Source organism: Numida meleagris, chromosome 1 (assembly GCF_002078875.1).
Source record: "Numida meleagris isolate 19003 breed g44 Domestic line chromosome 1, NumMel1.0, whole genome shotgun sequence".
Taxonomy (NCBI): Eukaryota; Metazoa; Chordata; class Aves; order Galliformes; family Numididae; genus Numida; species Numida meleagris.
In genome coordinates this window covers 34,337,532-34,352,457 of record NC_034409.1, presented here as the reverse complement: position 1 = coordinate 34,352,457, position 14,926 = coordinate 34,337,532, and the positions used below count along the sequence as shown (strand labels likewise).

Here is a 14,926-nt window from a genome sequence, read left to right as displayed (position 1 = left end):
GCCCCACAGGAACATCCTCCACGTATGGGCCCTTTTGTTCTTAACTCTGTGTGGTCACTGCAGGCCAGAGATCTCCCTTTTCCCCTCATGTTAGGTTTCATACAAAGGCCAGATCTTTCAAGTCCACTGTGTGCCATGCAGCATCCTGGCCAAAGATTTTATGTAATTTTTCAAGCCAGAGACACATCTGATGAGCCATTTAGGTTATTGCATGTGACCTGAAAAACCTTATTGAACTTGCATTAGAACTGCAGTCCTTTTACTGTAAATTGTTGGACCAGCTCCAGTATTACTTCTGGGAAATCCACACAGCAGCAAAGCCCTAGTCCTCTCCCTGCATAGCCAGACAGGAGCAATGCCAATGCTTTCTGCCGTATCTCCAGCTCACCATCATGAGACTGAAATTGGGCTGGAGTGGAACAGATCTCTTTTCTTGTGGGGAAAAAGCATAAAAAATACAAAAAAGAAGAAAAATCCAACACATACCCACACAAAAAAAACCCGACACAGAAATGAAACAAGGATAAAATAGTAGAAATATGGGAAACTGTATAAAAAAGAAAGAAGGTAAAAGGAATAGAAGAAAGCAGAAGGAGCAGCAGAGTAGCAATAGCAAAATACTTAGTACGTTAGAAGGCAACTACTGAAGTGGTTGCTGTGTAACACACGAGGCTCTGTAGGACAGTGCGGAGCTGTTCTTGCAAGAAAATCTAGAAGAAATGATTAGAGGAGCTCCCTGTGCAGCTGCAGTGAGACAGGGCAGGGGGACAAAGCTGTGATTCTGCTCTTCATCCCCACTGTGTCGGGAGTAATAGGTGAAGGGGTGAACTCTCCTCTCACATCTTCATCCATACTGCAAACAGTTGTGCTCCAGATGTCTATGGAAAAGGAAAACAATGCTTGCATAGCTGAAGAATTGGGGACCAGTAGCAAACCAGGTAACACACACTCTGAGTAACAGGATAGAAGCTCCTCTGACTTACCACTGGTTATCAACTATAGACAAAGGCATTCCCAACTAAAATCAGTATTTGTGAAAAATTTCCAGAAAAAAAGTAAAAATAAAATGTTGTCTAATGTAACAGTGCTCTGAACAAATAAATCTCCCCTGCAAAGAACCAGTGAGAAAAAAAAATGAACCACCCCTATATGTGGCCAGTGTACAGGCAGAGGGTATTCAGAGAGTTCTGGTCTGAGCAGAGTGAGAAATGAGAACAAAATAGCTTTCTTCCCTCTCAACCCAAAATAGTCACAGCAGTCTGACAATGGGATAAGAGGCATACTAATACTTTTACAGACAGAGAACTAAGTCACGGGGTAAGATACAAACTTCTTACACATTTCTGTTTCTTCTTTGTCTTAAGACTATGAGTAATCTTTAAAAAATGCTTAAATTAAGCAAGCACTCCAGTGTTAGCAGAATAAAGGATCCAAATGACTCACCTGAACTGTGAACAGAGCAGTGAAGTGAGCTCGTGCCACGAGGACACCAGAGGGGCAGCGGAGAGACCTATACTTTGCTCCTGGCTCTCCACTACCTTGCTGTGTGGCAAATCACTTCCTCTTCAGGTGACTCAGTTTCTCCTACAGGCAAATGGAAATAATGATTCATCTTTATAACAGTCCTCTAAGAATGAAGATGGAAAATGTCATGGAAGAGTAAAGTAGCAATTCCATTCCAGTGCTTTCCCAGCCTTTCTTGGTCCTTGACTTGCTGGATATTTTGGAGAACGATACCTTGGTTACTGTGAATGGTATTCTTGTTAGAGACAATAAAATTGAAAATTATATGGAATTAAATGCAAGATAACTACTATTATATGCTATAAACAAACAGAAGATGTACCAAAAGAAAATGTCCTGCGTTGCAGAGTCAGTCAGCTAAAAAATAAAATGCCAGTTGACTACTCAATCCAGAGGAAAAAAAAACAGTATGTAACCATGTAATTTAAAAAGTTGTCATAACATAATCAGAAACAAAATGGGTAGATATAATTAGACCCTTAGAGATGTGCTGAAACAGGCACAGACAGAAGAGCTGAATGGGAAAGTGTTAGATCATGAAAGGAAGAGTTTTAGAGCGAATAGCCTTGTTAACAGCAAAAAGTACATAACAGTTGAAGTAAAATAAGAAGATGAGAAGAGGACAAATGAGAGTACAGGCCTTGTACTGTGGGCTTGTGACCAGGAAAACTGAATTAACTCTTTGGCAGCTCAGATAGTAGCACAGAGAAGATGTGCAAGCCAAGCTCTTCAATGAGCCCTTTTCAGTGTGTTCATGATGTCCTAAATGTCCAAGTTCAGATGTAGAGAAGACCACTTCCTAGAAACTCTAATCACAAATCTAACTGAAATTAACTGGAAATTCATCTAGAAAGATACAGTTGGGAAATCTTTCCATCTAAAAATTATAACAACCATTATTAATTACTCACATGCAAATTCTCAAAATCTTACATGCATGTTTTCAGCTTAGTGTACATTTGCTATTTGTTATATTCATATGACAGACAATCTATAAATGTCCAATTTGGCAGCTACGTTGATCAAAGTGGTACCTTTGAATTAATGGTTTAATTTACATACTACATATGTAAATTAACATATACAATTTAGAAAATATATTTCAATCTGATTTATAAAATGTTAAAACTCTCTGGCATTGAGAATATTGTGTAATCTCAGTGAAAACAATATCCAATAGATCTTAAACACAACTTCATCTCATCTCTTACCCAGGCACGGTTTCCATGGTTCTTTACAGATCCTCAGCTCAAGGACAACCACATGCCCGTTCTTAGATACATCTGGATCTACTCTGATCTTGTGAAAAAAAAAATAAATATAAGAAGGAAGCAGAACTGTTCTGTGAAAACCATAAGCACTTCAATTGCTTCCACATATTTTGCATGACATTGACATGTATATCATATCATTGTCTTGTAATTTGGTTTGGGGGTTTCTTTTATAACACATCTTTGCTTTTCATGGCTTATTTTACTGTCTCTCTGGAGCATTTCCTATTTTAATTATCATTTATTAAAGCCATGCTTTAGGATGTATTAATCCTTAGTCCTTCCCTTAGGAACTGATTTTCCATGCATAGTTCAGCACTTTTTGCATCATTTTACATCATTCATATTGACATTGTGTTGGCTGTATGAGTTCCCTCATCCTTCTGCTAACTGTGGAAGTCTGGGCCCTTTTAAATCATCCCAGACAAAAGTCACTAAATATCGTTACAGGTACGTATACATTTTAACACTTTCTTTATCCATCTGTTGCTCTCAAAATTTAGTTTTCACTTCCAGTTGCTCCACAATCTGACATTATTTCTTCCCCTTTTGACGTGTGGTAATGCTGTAGTACTGTATCTGATACAATGAATAGGTTGCTGAGAACACATACGAATTCCACATCCCCCGTCATCCCCTTCACTGCTGGAGTTATCTGACTCGCCACTCTGCCCAGCCTGTCTGGTAAAGCCAGAGCCCTCAATAGTGGTACTGAGTGCAAGAAGAACTGTGCAAGTCAGCGCCATGCAGTGCGTGAAGGACAACATTAACACATTAATAAACATGTTCAGAGATTGCTGTGCTCACTTCAGGTGCTGCCTGTGTAGTTCGGACCCAGAGAGGCTCTTGCTTGCTCTCTGCATAGTGTAACAATGTTCCTGAGTCTTGGCTACTGCACAAACCTCCTCCAGGAATTAAAACGAGGAAAAAACCCAGTGCTGAGCTCTCTGAGAGGTGCAAGTCCTTCTATGTATTACTCAGGCACCTGCTGTCACTGCCTGCTGCAGTCACAGCCCCAAAGTCCCCTACTATATCCCCTGACTTCAGCAGAAAGCACTGCCAGACCTCTACAGAGATTCAGTAGTCTATTTTTTTCTCAGAATACCCTATTTTGGTTGGATAATTTTCAGACACGTCATTGAATAAATATGGAAGAAGGTTAATGTGATTAAAAAGTGTTGTAGCTACTGTGTTTAATGCCAGGCATGTCCTATTCTCTTGCTGATTAGATCCTTTTCTGCTTTTTGAACTTGCTGACACCCTGTCCTCCTGCGTCTGGCACTGCATTTCTTCCCCTGGCTTTCTTCCCCGAATGTCAGCATCAAAGCCCTTGGCATTTGGTTCTCCAGCTCTTTGCCCTCTGTCCCCAAAGGATTGAAAAGCCTTTGCCCTCATTGCAGATATTTTGGTTCTCTGTGCCTCCTCCCACATGAAAACCCCTTCTTTGTCTGCTCGTCTCCAAGTAATGCTGCAGCAGGAAGTCACTGAGCGACACATTCTGTCCTGTGGGGGAAATTAAGCTTAGCAAGTTCTAGAAATGCTATGAGAGAGAAAACAAAGAGTGATACTTGAATGCCCAGGGAACAGAAATTAAAACTTCTGTGGAAGAAAATAATTTGCTGGAGGAGGAATATTCCATGGTTAGGAATGTAATAGGCCCTAATTATGAGTTCATTATTTTTATGGCATAGTTCTCTGCTGGTTCCTATGACTTCATTGTGTTAATTTTTCCCTCCATCTAGCTTTGACTGTAGCTCAATGTATCATAGAATGTCAGAATGTCTTAGGTTGGAAGGCAGTTCCAACCCCCTGCCATGGGCTGGTTGCCACCCACCAGCTCAGGCTGCCCAGAATCCCACTCAACCTGGCCTTGAGCACCTCCAGGAATGGGGCATGCACAGCTTCTCTGGGAAGCCTGTGCCAGTGCCTCACCACCCTCTGAGTAAAGATTTTCCACCTAACATCTAACCTAAACACTCTCTCTTTTAGTTTAAAGCCATTCCCCCTTGTCCTATCAGACCATGTAAAAAGTTGGTACCCCTCCTGTTCATAAGCTACTGCCAAGTACTGGAAAGCTGCAATGAGGTCTCCCCAGACTCTTCTCTTCTCCAAGCTAAACAAGCTTGGCTCCCTCACCCTTTCTTTGTAATAGAGGTGCCCTAGCCCTCTGATCATCTTCATGGCCCTCCTCTGGACCCGCTCCAACAGCTCCGTGTCTTTCTTGTGCTGGGAGCCCCAGGCCTGGACACAGTGCTTCAGATCTACTTTAGTTTTTTTCTGAATGATACTCTCATACAGCTTCCCTCCTACTGGGACATGCCATTATACCTTTACCCATTTCCCACGTAAGCAGAACGAGTATGTATCCTATCTTCTGCCAGCACATGGATCTTGACTGGAGTTCCTAAAAAACACTCCTTGGAGATGTCTCATTCATGCATTCCTCTCTCTCTGGCTGCACAGTGAGGAAAGCAGCAAAACTAAGAAACCTGAGAATTTTTGTTGCAGGAATAAAGGCAGCTGGATTCTCTGCACTGCAGAATTACAGGAAAAAAAAAAGAAAAAAAAAAACATGACAGGAAATGAGGAGCAGAGAAATCAGCAGCTCTCCCACTGCCATATGAACCACCCCAAACTCCATGAACCCAGGACACAGGCAGCCCCATTCCATGTTTGATGTTCTGCTGCTCTCTGGTTTGGTCAGGAGGTGCCTGGGACGTGGTCTCAGCAGCACCTGCATCCTGCGTCAACAGGATGAGCAGTGAGACAGGCAGGCCTGCCCATTTGGCAATGCTAGCTTTACCACTGCCTTCGTTGAGGCCTGGACGGCATCCCCACACCTGGCCCATGTGCTGCTGCAGCTCTGTGCCAAGGCCCTGCTGCCTGTCTGCCCTGCTGCCTTGCATAACGAGGGAGATGTGACCAAGAGCTAATGGGGCTGTGCAGCCCTTACCTTAGTGCTGCCCAAAGCAGTATGGAAACCACCTGATATGGGGATTATTTCCTTCACTTGTGCAGTTTGACGCCAGAGGGAAACATATGGCCTAAGGTGATCTTTTCCTACTTTACTGTTCACATATTCTTCACCATATGCAAGGCATGACCTGAGGCTGTGGCATCTGTAACCCTCCCCATGTCTGTCCTTCCCTATCACGGGTGGACGATGTAAATCGTATTCTGCTCCCAAGGCCGTATTACGGTGATGGATTTTTCAGACTTTGGCTACAGTTTTCTGAGAATGCTCCTAAAAGCTTTCAGCATGCTTTTTGATTCTATCTCTGAGAAATGTTAACAATGTGATTAGTTTTAACCTTGACTTTGCAAGCAAATAAAGCTTTCTTGATAAGCAAGTCACAGACCGATGAAACTTGCATGATCAAAGTAAAGCAACTTGCATAAAACAGACTTTTTTATTCTGCTTTAGTACAATACAGTAATAATTTTGCAAAGGATGAATTAGATTAGATGTTAGGAAGAAATTCTTTACTCAGAGGTTTGTGAAGCTGTGGCACAGGCTGCCCAGAGAAGGTGTGGGTGCCCCATCCCTGAAAGCACTCAAGGCCAGGTTGGATGGGACAGCCTGAGCTGGTGAGTGGCAATCAGCCCATAGCAGTGGGGTTGGAACTGGGTGGGCTTTAAGGTCTCCTCCAACCCAAACCATTCTATGATTCTAGGATTCTATGATTCTATGAATCACTGCCAGCACTCAATGTTCTTTGCTATTTCTAAGGTAGAAACTTACTCATGTTCGCTCTTCTCCGCTTCTACCCTTTTATTTTTCATTTGGCCAGGGTCATCTGACTTTCTCTCTAAAGCTGCACCGAATTTAGCATTGCTTGAAGCAAAGTGATGCCCACAGGAGTAGGAAAGAAAAAGCCCAGTACCTCTCTGCTGGACTGAAGGAGGCTTTTAAATCCAGACAGACTGAAGTAACAGAGGCGGTCAGAAAAGAGCTAAAAGAGATTGAATTGATGCAGAAATAGGAAAAATAACATTACTAGCAGCCTCACAGGGTCTTGAATCTAACATAGACCAGATTTCTGAAGTTTGCATCTCATGACAGACTGATCTTCTCTTTGAGAAGGTGCAGTCTTTGACTGAAGTTTCGCCTGCATTTGGGGTTGTCTCTGTGGTCTCTTCTCCATGTAATGCTTCTGACTTGTAACAATGTGTGAGAACAGCCTGCACCTCCTGCCACAAACAGCACGGAGGATGTCTCTTTTCTTCCACATCGCTAACTGCTTGCCGTAAGATACTCCCCGAGACCTGCATTTCTCCATCAAAATGCATGGAAATCCTGCATCTGCTGTGCCCACTGAGAGGCACTGCACAGCCCTGTACATGCCAGAGCTCTGGGACACTCATAGGAATGGTTTTATATGCACATATTTCAGTGTGAACTTTCTTTTAGTTCCAGGAATATTTCACAGCTCAGTGCTTCAATGCAACTTGAACACATCCATCTCTTCTGCCTAATTGTGGATTTTATAACTAGGAATAGTACAATAAATTATGCCAATATGGAACTAATTTGAACCACTTCTTTTACTACGCTTTTTCAGTCGTATTCAGAACAAGTAATTTTCATTATATATAAATATATACTTCCAGTCAATCAAGTTTTGAGAAATCTGAAACAATTAAAAGCTCACGTGCTTGATAAATTGCAATCAAAAGTGCACATTTCTTTGTGGGCAATGTCTTTGGTCTGACAGCTTTGAAACCAGGATTCATACCTCTCAAACACCAAATAGGTTCTGGAAATGGAATTTGCAGCCTGGGGCAGAGGCAGAAGTGGTGTCAGCAGGAGGATGAGGGGGAATTGGTGCCTTCAGGCTGACAGCAATGGTCCGTTTGGTCATGAGTTGATGAAAGAGTGTTCCTTTAAAAACTGAAGGTGTTGAAGTCTAACTTTACTACAGTCTGTTGAAATAATGAAAACTGCAGTAAAAAAAAATAAAGCAGTGTGTGTTTGCTAGATTAAATGCTCACTTTTATTTCTGCAAGCTCCTGTCTCATTTGCAATACACTTTCTAAACCCAGCAGCAGGTGAGGCACTGGCTCCACACACACCCGTCCTTTGGGTAGCCACCCTGGTCTGAAGCTGTCTCGAATCACAGAATCATAGAACCACTGAATCATAGAATACCCCAAGGTGGAAAGGACCCATAAGGATCACCGAGTCCAGCTCCTGGCTTCATGTAGGACCACCCTAAAGCTTTGTCAGTGCTGTGTTCTGCAGTGGGTGCAATGGGAATGTAGCAGGAAAAGAAGCAGAACAGAAAATGGAAAGCTGCACTGTAAGCAATATGAACTAGGACAGCGATGTGAAAGACAAGCCATATTGCAGCCAGCCATGAGCAGCTGTCACACCATGAAATGAAGAGCATCTCAATCAGGTGTATGGGGCTGAATATTGGCTTCAGTGCATTGGAAATGATGGTGCCAAAATTTGCACAAGATGGGTCCCATGAATGCTCGCAGGAACACAAATAACCCCTTATGTACGTCTGTGAGGACCGATACAGGATGAAGGTGACAGTTTCCTGGATCGTATCGTTACCGATGACAAGACGTGGTGTCACCACTACGAGCCGGAGTCAAAGCGACAATCCATAGGGCAGCTCTGCCCACGGGGAGGCCACGGGGAGAGCGTCGGGGCGGCCGCGTAGGAGCGGCCCGTCCCGGGGATGGCGGCCGCCAGGGGGCAGCCTCGTCCCGGGAGCCGCCGGGAGCCGGGGCCGGTCCTTGGGGCGAGCGGGGCGGCGTGGGCGCGGCGGTGGTGCTGAGCTCCGGAGCGGCGCGCCGTTCTGCTGTGTGCGCGTTTGTGTACATCTGTATGCGTGCACGCCATGGGGAAACGTGCGTGTTTCTCGTATGCTGAGCCGCGGGTCCTAATCGTTGTTAGCAGCTCGGATAAAATAAAACCGAAGTAAGGGTTCGGCCGCCATCGCTTCCACGCGTGTGAGCCGGCGCCACGCGGGGACACTCGGGGGTTCGTTCGGGCTTTATCCATCCCGGTTGGCTTCAGCTTTGGGAAAAACAAACAAAAAATTTTCTAAGGAAAGAATACAGAAGGGGCACTCCCGCAGGCGGGGTCCCCGCCCCGCCCCGCCCCGCCCGTCCCCGCCCGCCCGCGGGTGGCGGCGCGCAGCGGCAGAGGGCGGCGGAGCGGCGCGGGTCGGGGCTGGGAGCGGGTAGCGGGGCGGCAGCGGCGGGCGCGGAGCATGGCCGCGGCGGGGCGGCTGTGCGCGGCGCTGCTGTGCGGGGCGCTCAGCCTGTGCGGGGTGCGGGCCGCGGCGCGGCAGCCCGACACGCTGTACCTGTGGATCGACGCGCAGCAAGCCCGCGTCCTCATCGGTAAGCGGGAGGGAGGGGGGGAGGGAGGGAAGGAAGGAGGGCGGTGGGGCTCCCGCAGCCGTGCGGCGCCGTGCATCGCGCCCTCTGCCCTCCGCAGGCTTCGAGGAGGACATCCTGATCGTGTCCGAGGGGAAGATGGCCCCGTTCACTCACGACTTCAGGAAAGCTCAGCAGAGGATGCCGGCCATCCCCGTCAGCATCCACGCCATGAACTTCAGCTGGCAGGCTACGGGACGGGTAGGTGCGGGCGAGGGCATCTCCGGCGACGAGCCCGGGGCCGGGCGGTGCGGCCCGACGGGGCGCTTAGAGGCGGGGACGGCCCCGGAGCGGCTGTACCTGCGGGGCGGCTGCGGGCACCTTCCGTCGGCGTGCGGGCGCTCGGCGCGGGCCGTCCGCCACCCTCCGCTCGCTCAAGGTGCGCACCGAGCGGGGGGTGCCGGTAAGTAAAGGTAACCCTCTCGCTGAGAGTTTTCATCGCGAAATTGTGTGGTTGGAGCCGCGCGTCTCCGTGCGGATTCTTTTGTTGAAAAAGCGAGGAGCGCACGTCGCTAGCTGGGCTGCTGGCAGCCCGTGCTGCCTTCGGTTAAAGCTGGAACGTGAGCCTAGGTTAGCGTGGGTACAGAAAAATCTCATGGATAAAATGATTCGTTTTTACAAGGCTGAACGTTGACGTTATATGTTATTACATATCATGTATCATTATACTTTATTATAAAGAGCTTGGTAAAGATGAAACAACGTGTATCTTCAAATAGTCAGTGACACCTGAGTGTGCGATTCAGCCTACGGCAGCTTCACCACCGTGGCTGTGTTTCTGGCTGTGTGAAAGCATCCTTCCTGGTGACGGACCTGCTTGGCTCTGTCCCGTTGTCTGAGGCCCTTGGGATTGGGTGGGGGGTTCTGGAAGCATTTCACCCCATGTTGTAGAAAAGGAGGGGAGCATGGAGTGATGTCGCTGAGGCTGAAGGAATTGCTCGGGGTCATCGGAGCTCTGTCCGGCTCTGGAGAGAGAGCAAGTTTGTATGCTGGGGGCTGGGATTTACATCACAGAAATAATCTGTGCATTTCAGGACTGTGTTTCCTGCCCTGTTTCTATATCAGGCGTGAGAAAAATACCTCTCTTTCTAGGAAGGAGGTTGAGATATGAGGCTGACCCCCACCCTCCCCACCCTCCCCGCGCTCTGTTCCCCATTGGGCCACCTGCAGGCAGCTCGGGAGGGAGAGATGTGGCACTGCCCTCACTGCGAAGGGTTGCGGGCTGAGAGTCGGCATAGAGACGTGTTCTCCTTCTGCAGCCCGTGGGGTGAAACCCCTCTGAGCTGCGGCAAAGCTGCTCAACCAGCCCCTCCTCTCTGCTGAATTAAGGCGCTCCTGTGAGACCAAAGATAGATAGTTAGCAAGTAAATACGTACATGGTTAAAGTAAGATCGTTGACAACTCTGTTCCTACGACAGCATGATGTCTGGTGGATATTTATGGATCTAAGAAGTGTTAAGATGGAGAGACTTTGCATTGCAGAGTTTATAATCCCATTTCTACAAGTCCATTTGTGTGTACACTCGCTACAAACTTTGGCATTCCTGTCCTGTGGCCGTGGGTATTTACACACCTCTGCAGGTGAAGAGAAGGATTTCAGACAGTGGCTTGAGCTAGGGAAGAAGCTTCAGCCTGTGGGTGTTTGAGGAGTAGGGTTAGAAAAGGACGGATTTCACATCCCAGACAAAACACCTACTTTTCGGCAGCACAAACCTGTTGGATTTTGCAGTCCCTTAGAGGCGTTCGAGTTGCCTGTTACACGCAGTTCTGATCCTCTGTGGAAAGCATATCATCATTGCCACCATGCCACCTGAGCCTGTACCTGATGAGAAGGGACAGGAGCAAATACGTGTTTTTGCAGCCCATAGAGCAAAAGCATTCATCAGCGTACCATTTCTGTGCATCTTAGTTGGAAAGTGCCCACAGCAGTGTTGCAAGTAGAACAAGATAGAAGTTACTTGGGGCAAAAAGAATACAGTTCTCCAGAATTTCCTGTATTTTGTAAAGAGAAGAAATGAGATTGTAGGTGCTAACAGGTGTTATTTCAATGCTGTTTTGTTTTTCAAGATAAAAGTACTTAGATGTTCCCCAGCATTCGGGAAAGTGCCACCTTTGTTCTGGCAGAACACTTCTGTCTGGGATCTGGGAAAGCATGGGAGAAGGAGAAAACAAGATGAGGAGAGGACAGGAAGGGAAAGAAAAAGCAAAAATAGAAGTAGTCTTTGATAGAATAAAGGTGTACAAGGTACCGAAACACTACACTGCTTCCTGTAGAGCAACCGTTAGCCGGCATACAGTTGTCTTCTATTTGGTAAAACTGAAACCTTTTCTTCTGAGAGTCCTGTGTCTTGTGTCCTATCAACCTCTCACTGCTGCATCCCACGGGGTATATTACGATATCTCCTTAGGGCTCCAAGACTTTGGGGGATGGCAACAGTAGGTCACTCCAAAAGTAATGCCTCCTATTAATTTCCATGGAAATTACAACAGGTACAAAGAGCACGATAACACTATTTGATAGAGCAAATTCTCAGCTACGGAACATTATTTTTCAACGTAGTCACCAGCATTAGCTCTGCATTTTTGCCAGCAATGAACAAGAGCATGCATGCTGCGCTCATAAAAATCAGCACCAGTGGAGGTGCCCCACTGTCTCTGTAGTCACTGCTGAAACGCACCACCACCTCCTCACCGTGCTCACATCCACTCTTTGGTCTCCATAAATGTTCAGCAAGTGTCAGTGAATGTCAGTGGGTGCCATTTTTCCTGCATGGAAGAATTCAGTGCCACACCTTTGCTTCATCCACACTTCCATGTCAGATGCCATTGTGTCAGCCTGCCCCTCTGCTGCCATATGTCACATGGCAACAACATGGAATGGATATTGGTGGGAAGGTTCAACCTCCACTGCTGTACCACCAACACCTCTGTTGTCAAGGGGCAACATAACAAAATAGGAGGCATTTCTTTCAGAGCAGCCCTTGTATATGCTACATTCTCTATCAGTAAGTAGCCAGAGCCCTTTTGGGTCTGCAGATAGCACACTTCTGAGTGCGTACAGGAATCACAGAATGGCTTCTGTCAGAAGAGACCTTAAAGCCCACCCAGTTCCAACCCTCTGCTGTTGGCAGGGCTGCCACCCAGCAGCTCAGGCTGCCCAGGGCCCCATGCAACCTGGCCTTGAACGCCTCCAGGGATGGGGCATCCACAGCTTCTCTGGACAGCCTGTGCCAATGCCTCACTGCCCTCACAGTGAAGAAAGGAAGCAATATGTCTGTGCCATGACCCCATTCCCAGCCCTGATACCATCAGCGCAGGGGCAGGTGGGCAGTGGACAGCAGTGGCTGCTCCAGCTGTGTGGGGCTGAGCCCCTCCTGCCTCGTGTCCCTGCCTGCACCTGTGCAAAGCAGGTGTAAATGTCCTGTGAGCAGGTTGCATATTCCTGGTGCGGGGGTAAATAGTTATATAAATTGTAGGTTGGTGAATAATCCAACTCAGAGAGTGCCAGTACTCCCCTGTCCTGCACTGCTGCATATGTCCATATTCCAGTTCAGAAATGTATGCTGAATGTAACATGTTCAGGGCTGGATGAGAGCTGTATTCTGTATACACTGAAGTGAAAAAAACTGTATTATAAAGAGTTAAAACTGTTTTCATTAGAAAATGTTTATCAAGGTATATCATCAGTTGCTTTCTGTCCTTAGTTCATTAGTCCTAATTAAATATTAGGAAATTCTAGGGAAAAATAAACCAACCAACATACAAAATGTGTCTCCAAATGCTGAATCGCTTCTTTTTCTGGTGAAGTCAAGGTAAGCTGCAGGTTATGAGAAACCTAGAGTACTGTAGAATGGGTTCATTACCTTCTTATGCACATTATGTTTTCACCTGTGAGCTGCGTGGTGCTGGATGCATGCTTTTTGTGGTGGGACAGGGGTGGCCCTGCCCTCAGACAGGAGGTGTGCATGTGTGCACAAGGGATTGGGTGCTGGAGGAATGCCTTCAGTCTGGGAGCACCTCTGGCCACCAAAGTGCAGGCATCAAGAGATAAGGGGGACCCATCCCTGTGGGAAAGGCTGGGTCACTTCTGAGCAAAAAGTTATTGATAGCAATGAGCAAAGCAAAAAGATGCTCGCCACTTAGGGAGAGGGGATAGTTGTCATCAGTATGTTCTTCAGCATCCTTTCTGTATTTTGAAGTGGAGCTTGGGGAAGTTAGGTAATTCCAACTCTTGAAGGCCAGCGCTGGTCTCAGCAGTGTGACCATCAACTCCAAATAGCTCCATGACATCTCTGAAATTACCTTACTTCACTGAGGCACAGCCTGACCGTGGAGATCGAATGGAACACCAACGATGCCAGGAGTTTTGTTTCCCCATCCTAAGGAAAGCTAATAAACCACATTTTTTAAGGCAGTGGTGTTATAAAACTTTGCTTCCTTCAAATGTTATTATTTGCTTGGTAAACGAAAAGAAAACAAAGAATGGTGGATTTCAAAACATACATTTCTTCAAAGGAAACTTTGTTCAGAGTGACTGCCAAACTTTTCATAAAAAATCTTATTCATACCCACTGATTCCAGTGATCCTTTTCAGCTTAGAAAATGTGTAATACTCGCAATTCATTTATTTTCCTAATAAAAGTAGGGCTGTTCTGGAAATTGGGTCAAGGCAATCGCGTAAACCTGCGCTCCTGGGACTTACAGTAGTACCTTCACTGCGGTTTCATGTCACCAAACAGAGGAAATACTTTGTTTTCTGACCTCTGTACCAAAATTCCAATGTGGAATGTGAAGATGTTTACACACTGTGAGCATGATTTTCAGACAGGGGGCTCACGTCTCGAGTGCGCAGCTCCAAACCTTTAATATTTAGATTCTGTTCAGCTGTGGTATTTTGCATCTCGGTGTTGTAGACATGCCACCAGGGATCAAAGTAATGCTGTAGAGATCCCACTTCACTTAGCAAAGCAGGCATGTGCCAGCCATCTGTTGTATCTGCTGATAGAAAACAGCAGGAACGTTTCTCAGAGTTTTGCCAAGAAGTAAAAGGGGAATTTATTGCTCAGCAGAGATGAGTTACAAGGCACCTTGTCGTGTAAGCGACATCTGGTTTCCATAGTAATTTACATGGTATATGTGTAAACTACACAATTATTCTCTTTATGCAGCGGTCTAAAGCTGTGTTAAATAAACCATTCTTCAAGGTTTTCATTGTCTGTCCTTTCTATAAATATTCTAATCTATTTTTAACAAAAAAAGCTTAAGAAATAAAATATTTTCACTACTTTTACAGTAGTTGTTGCACCGTACAGTGTAACAGTTGAAAGGCACTGGAACTAACAGGACACCCCAAGCTTCAAGGCTGTAGTTGTGAAGAGGTTCAAATTTGTCTCCCTACATTGCTGACAGTGCTTTTCAGAAATACAAAATCCAGCATGCTTTGCTGTTGTCCTCTTTTTCAAATAGAAAATGTTTTCTATCAACATCAAGTTTTTGGAGGCAATTTCTGCAGAATGTTGTAGTGACCTGAAATTAATGCCATTACAACTAATGCCACGGAAGAGAAAGAACAAACTGACCACAATGAGAGCTAACTGGAAGAATTTCTAAATGTTTTTAAGTACTACTATTGGTATTGGGCTTTCCTTAGAGTGTTTTGGTGTAGCTGGACTTTAGATCCAGTAAGAATGACTTGTTTCTAGCAAAATGACCTATGTACATATAAAATAAATACC

At 45.9% G+C, this 14,926-nt stretch overlaps 1 protein-coding gene and 1 long non-coding RNA gene across 2 annotated transcripts in view; one reads left to right on the top strand and one right to left on the bottom strand.

Moving 5' to 3' along the window:
• LOC110392758 lies at window positions 243–1,578 on the bottom strand. Its single transcript, XR_002434600.1, has 2 exons — window positions 1,444–1,578; window positions 243–878 (listed from the first exon to the last, which is right to left on the bottom strand). It is a non-coding gene; the product is annotated as an uncharacterized LOC110392758 (long non-coding RNA).
• WIF1 (WNT inhibitory factor 1) overlaps window positions 8,995–14,926 on the top strand; it is a 43,253-nt gene continuing 37,321 nt past the window's right edge. The window contains exons 1-2 of the mRNA XM_021385087.1: window positions 8,995–9,155; window positions 9,253–9,392. Of these exons, the coding sequence (XP_021240762.1) occupies window positions 9,023–9,155; window positions 9,253–9,392 (273 nt within the window). The 5' untranslated portion in view covers window positions 8,995–9,022. The remainder of the gene's footprint in view (window positions 9,156–9,252; window positions 9,393–14,926) is intronic.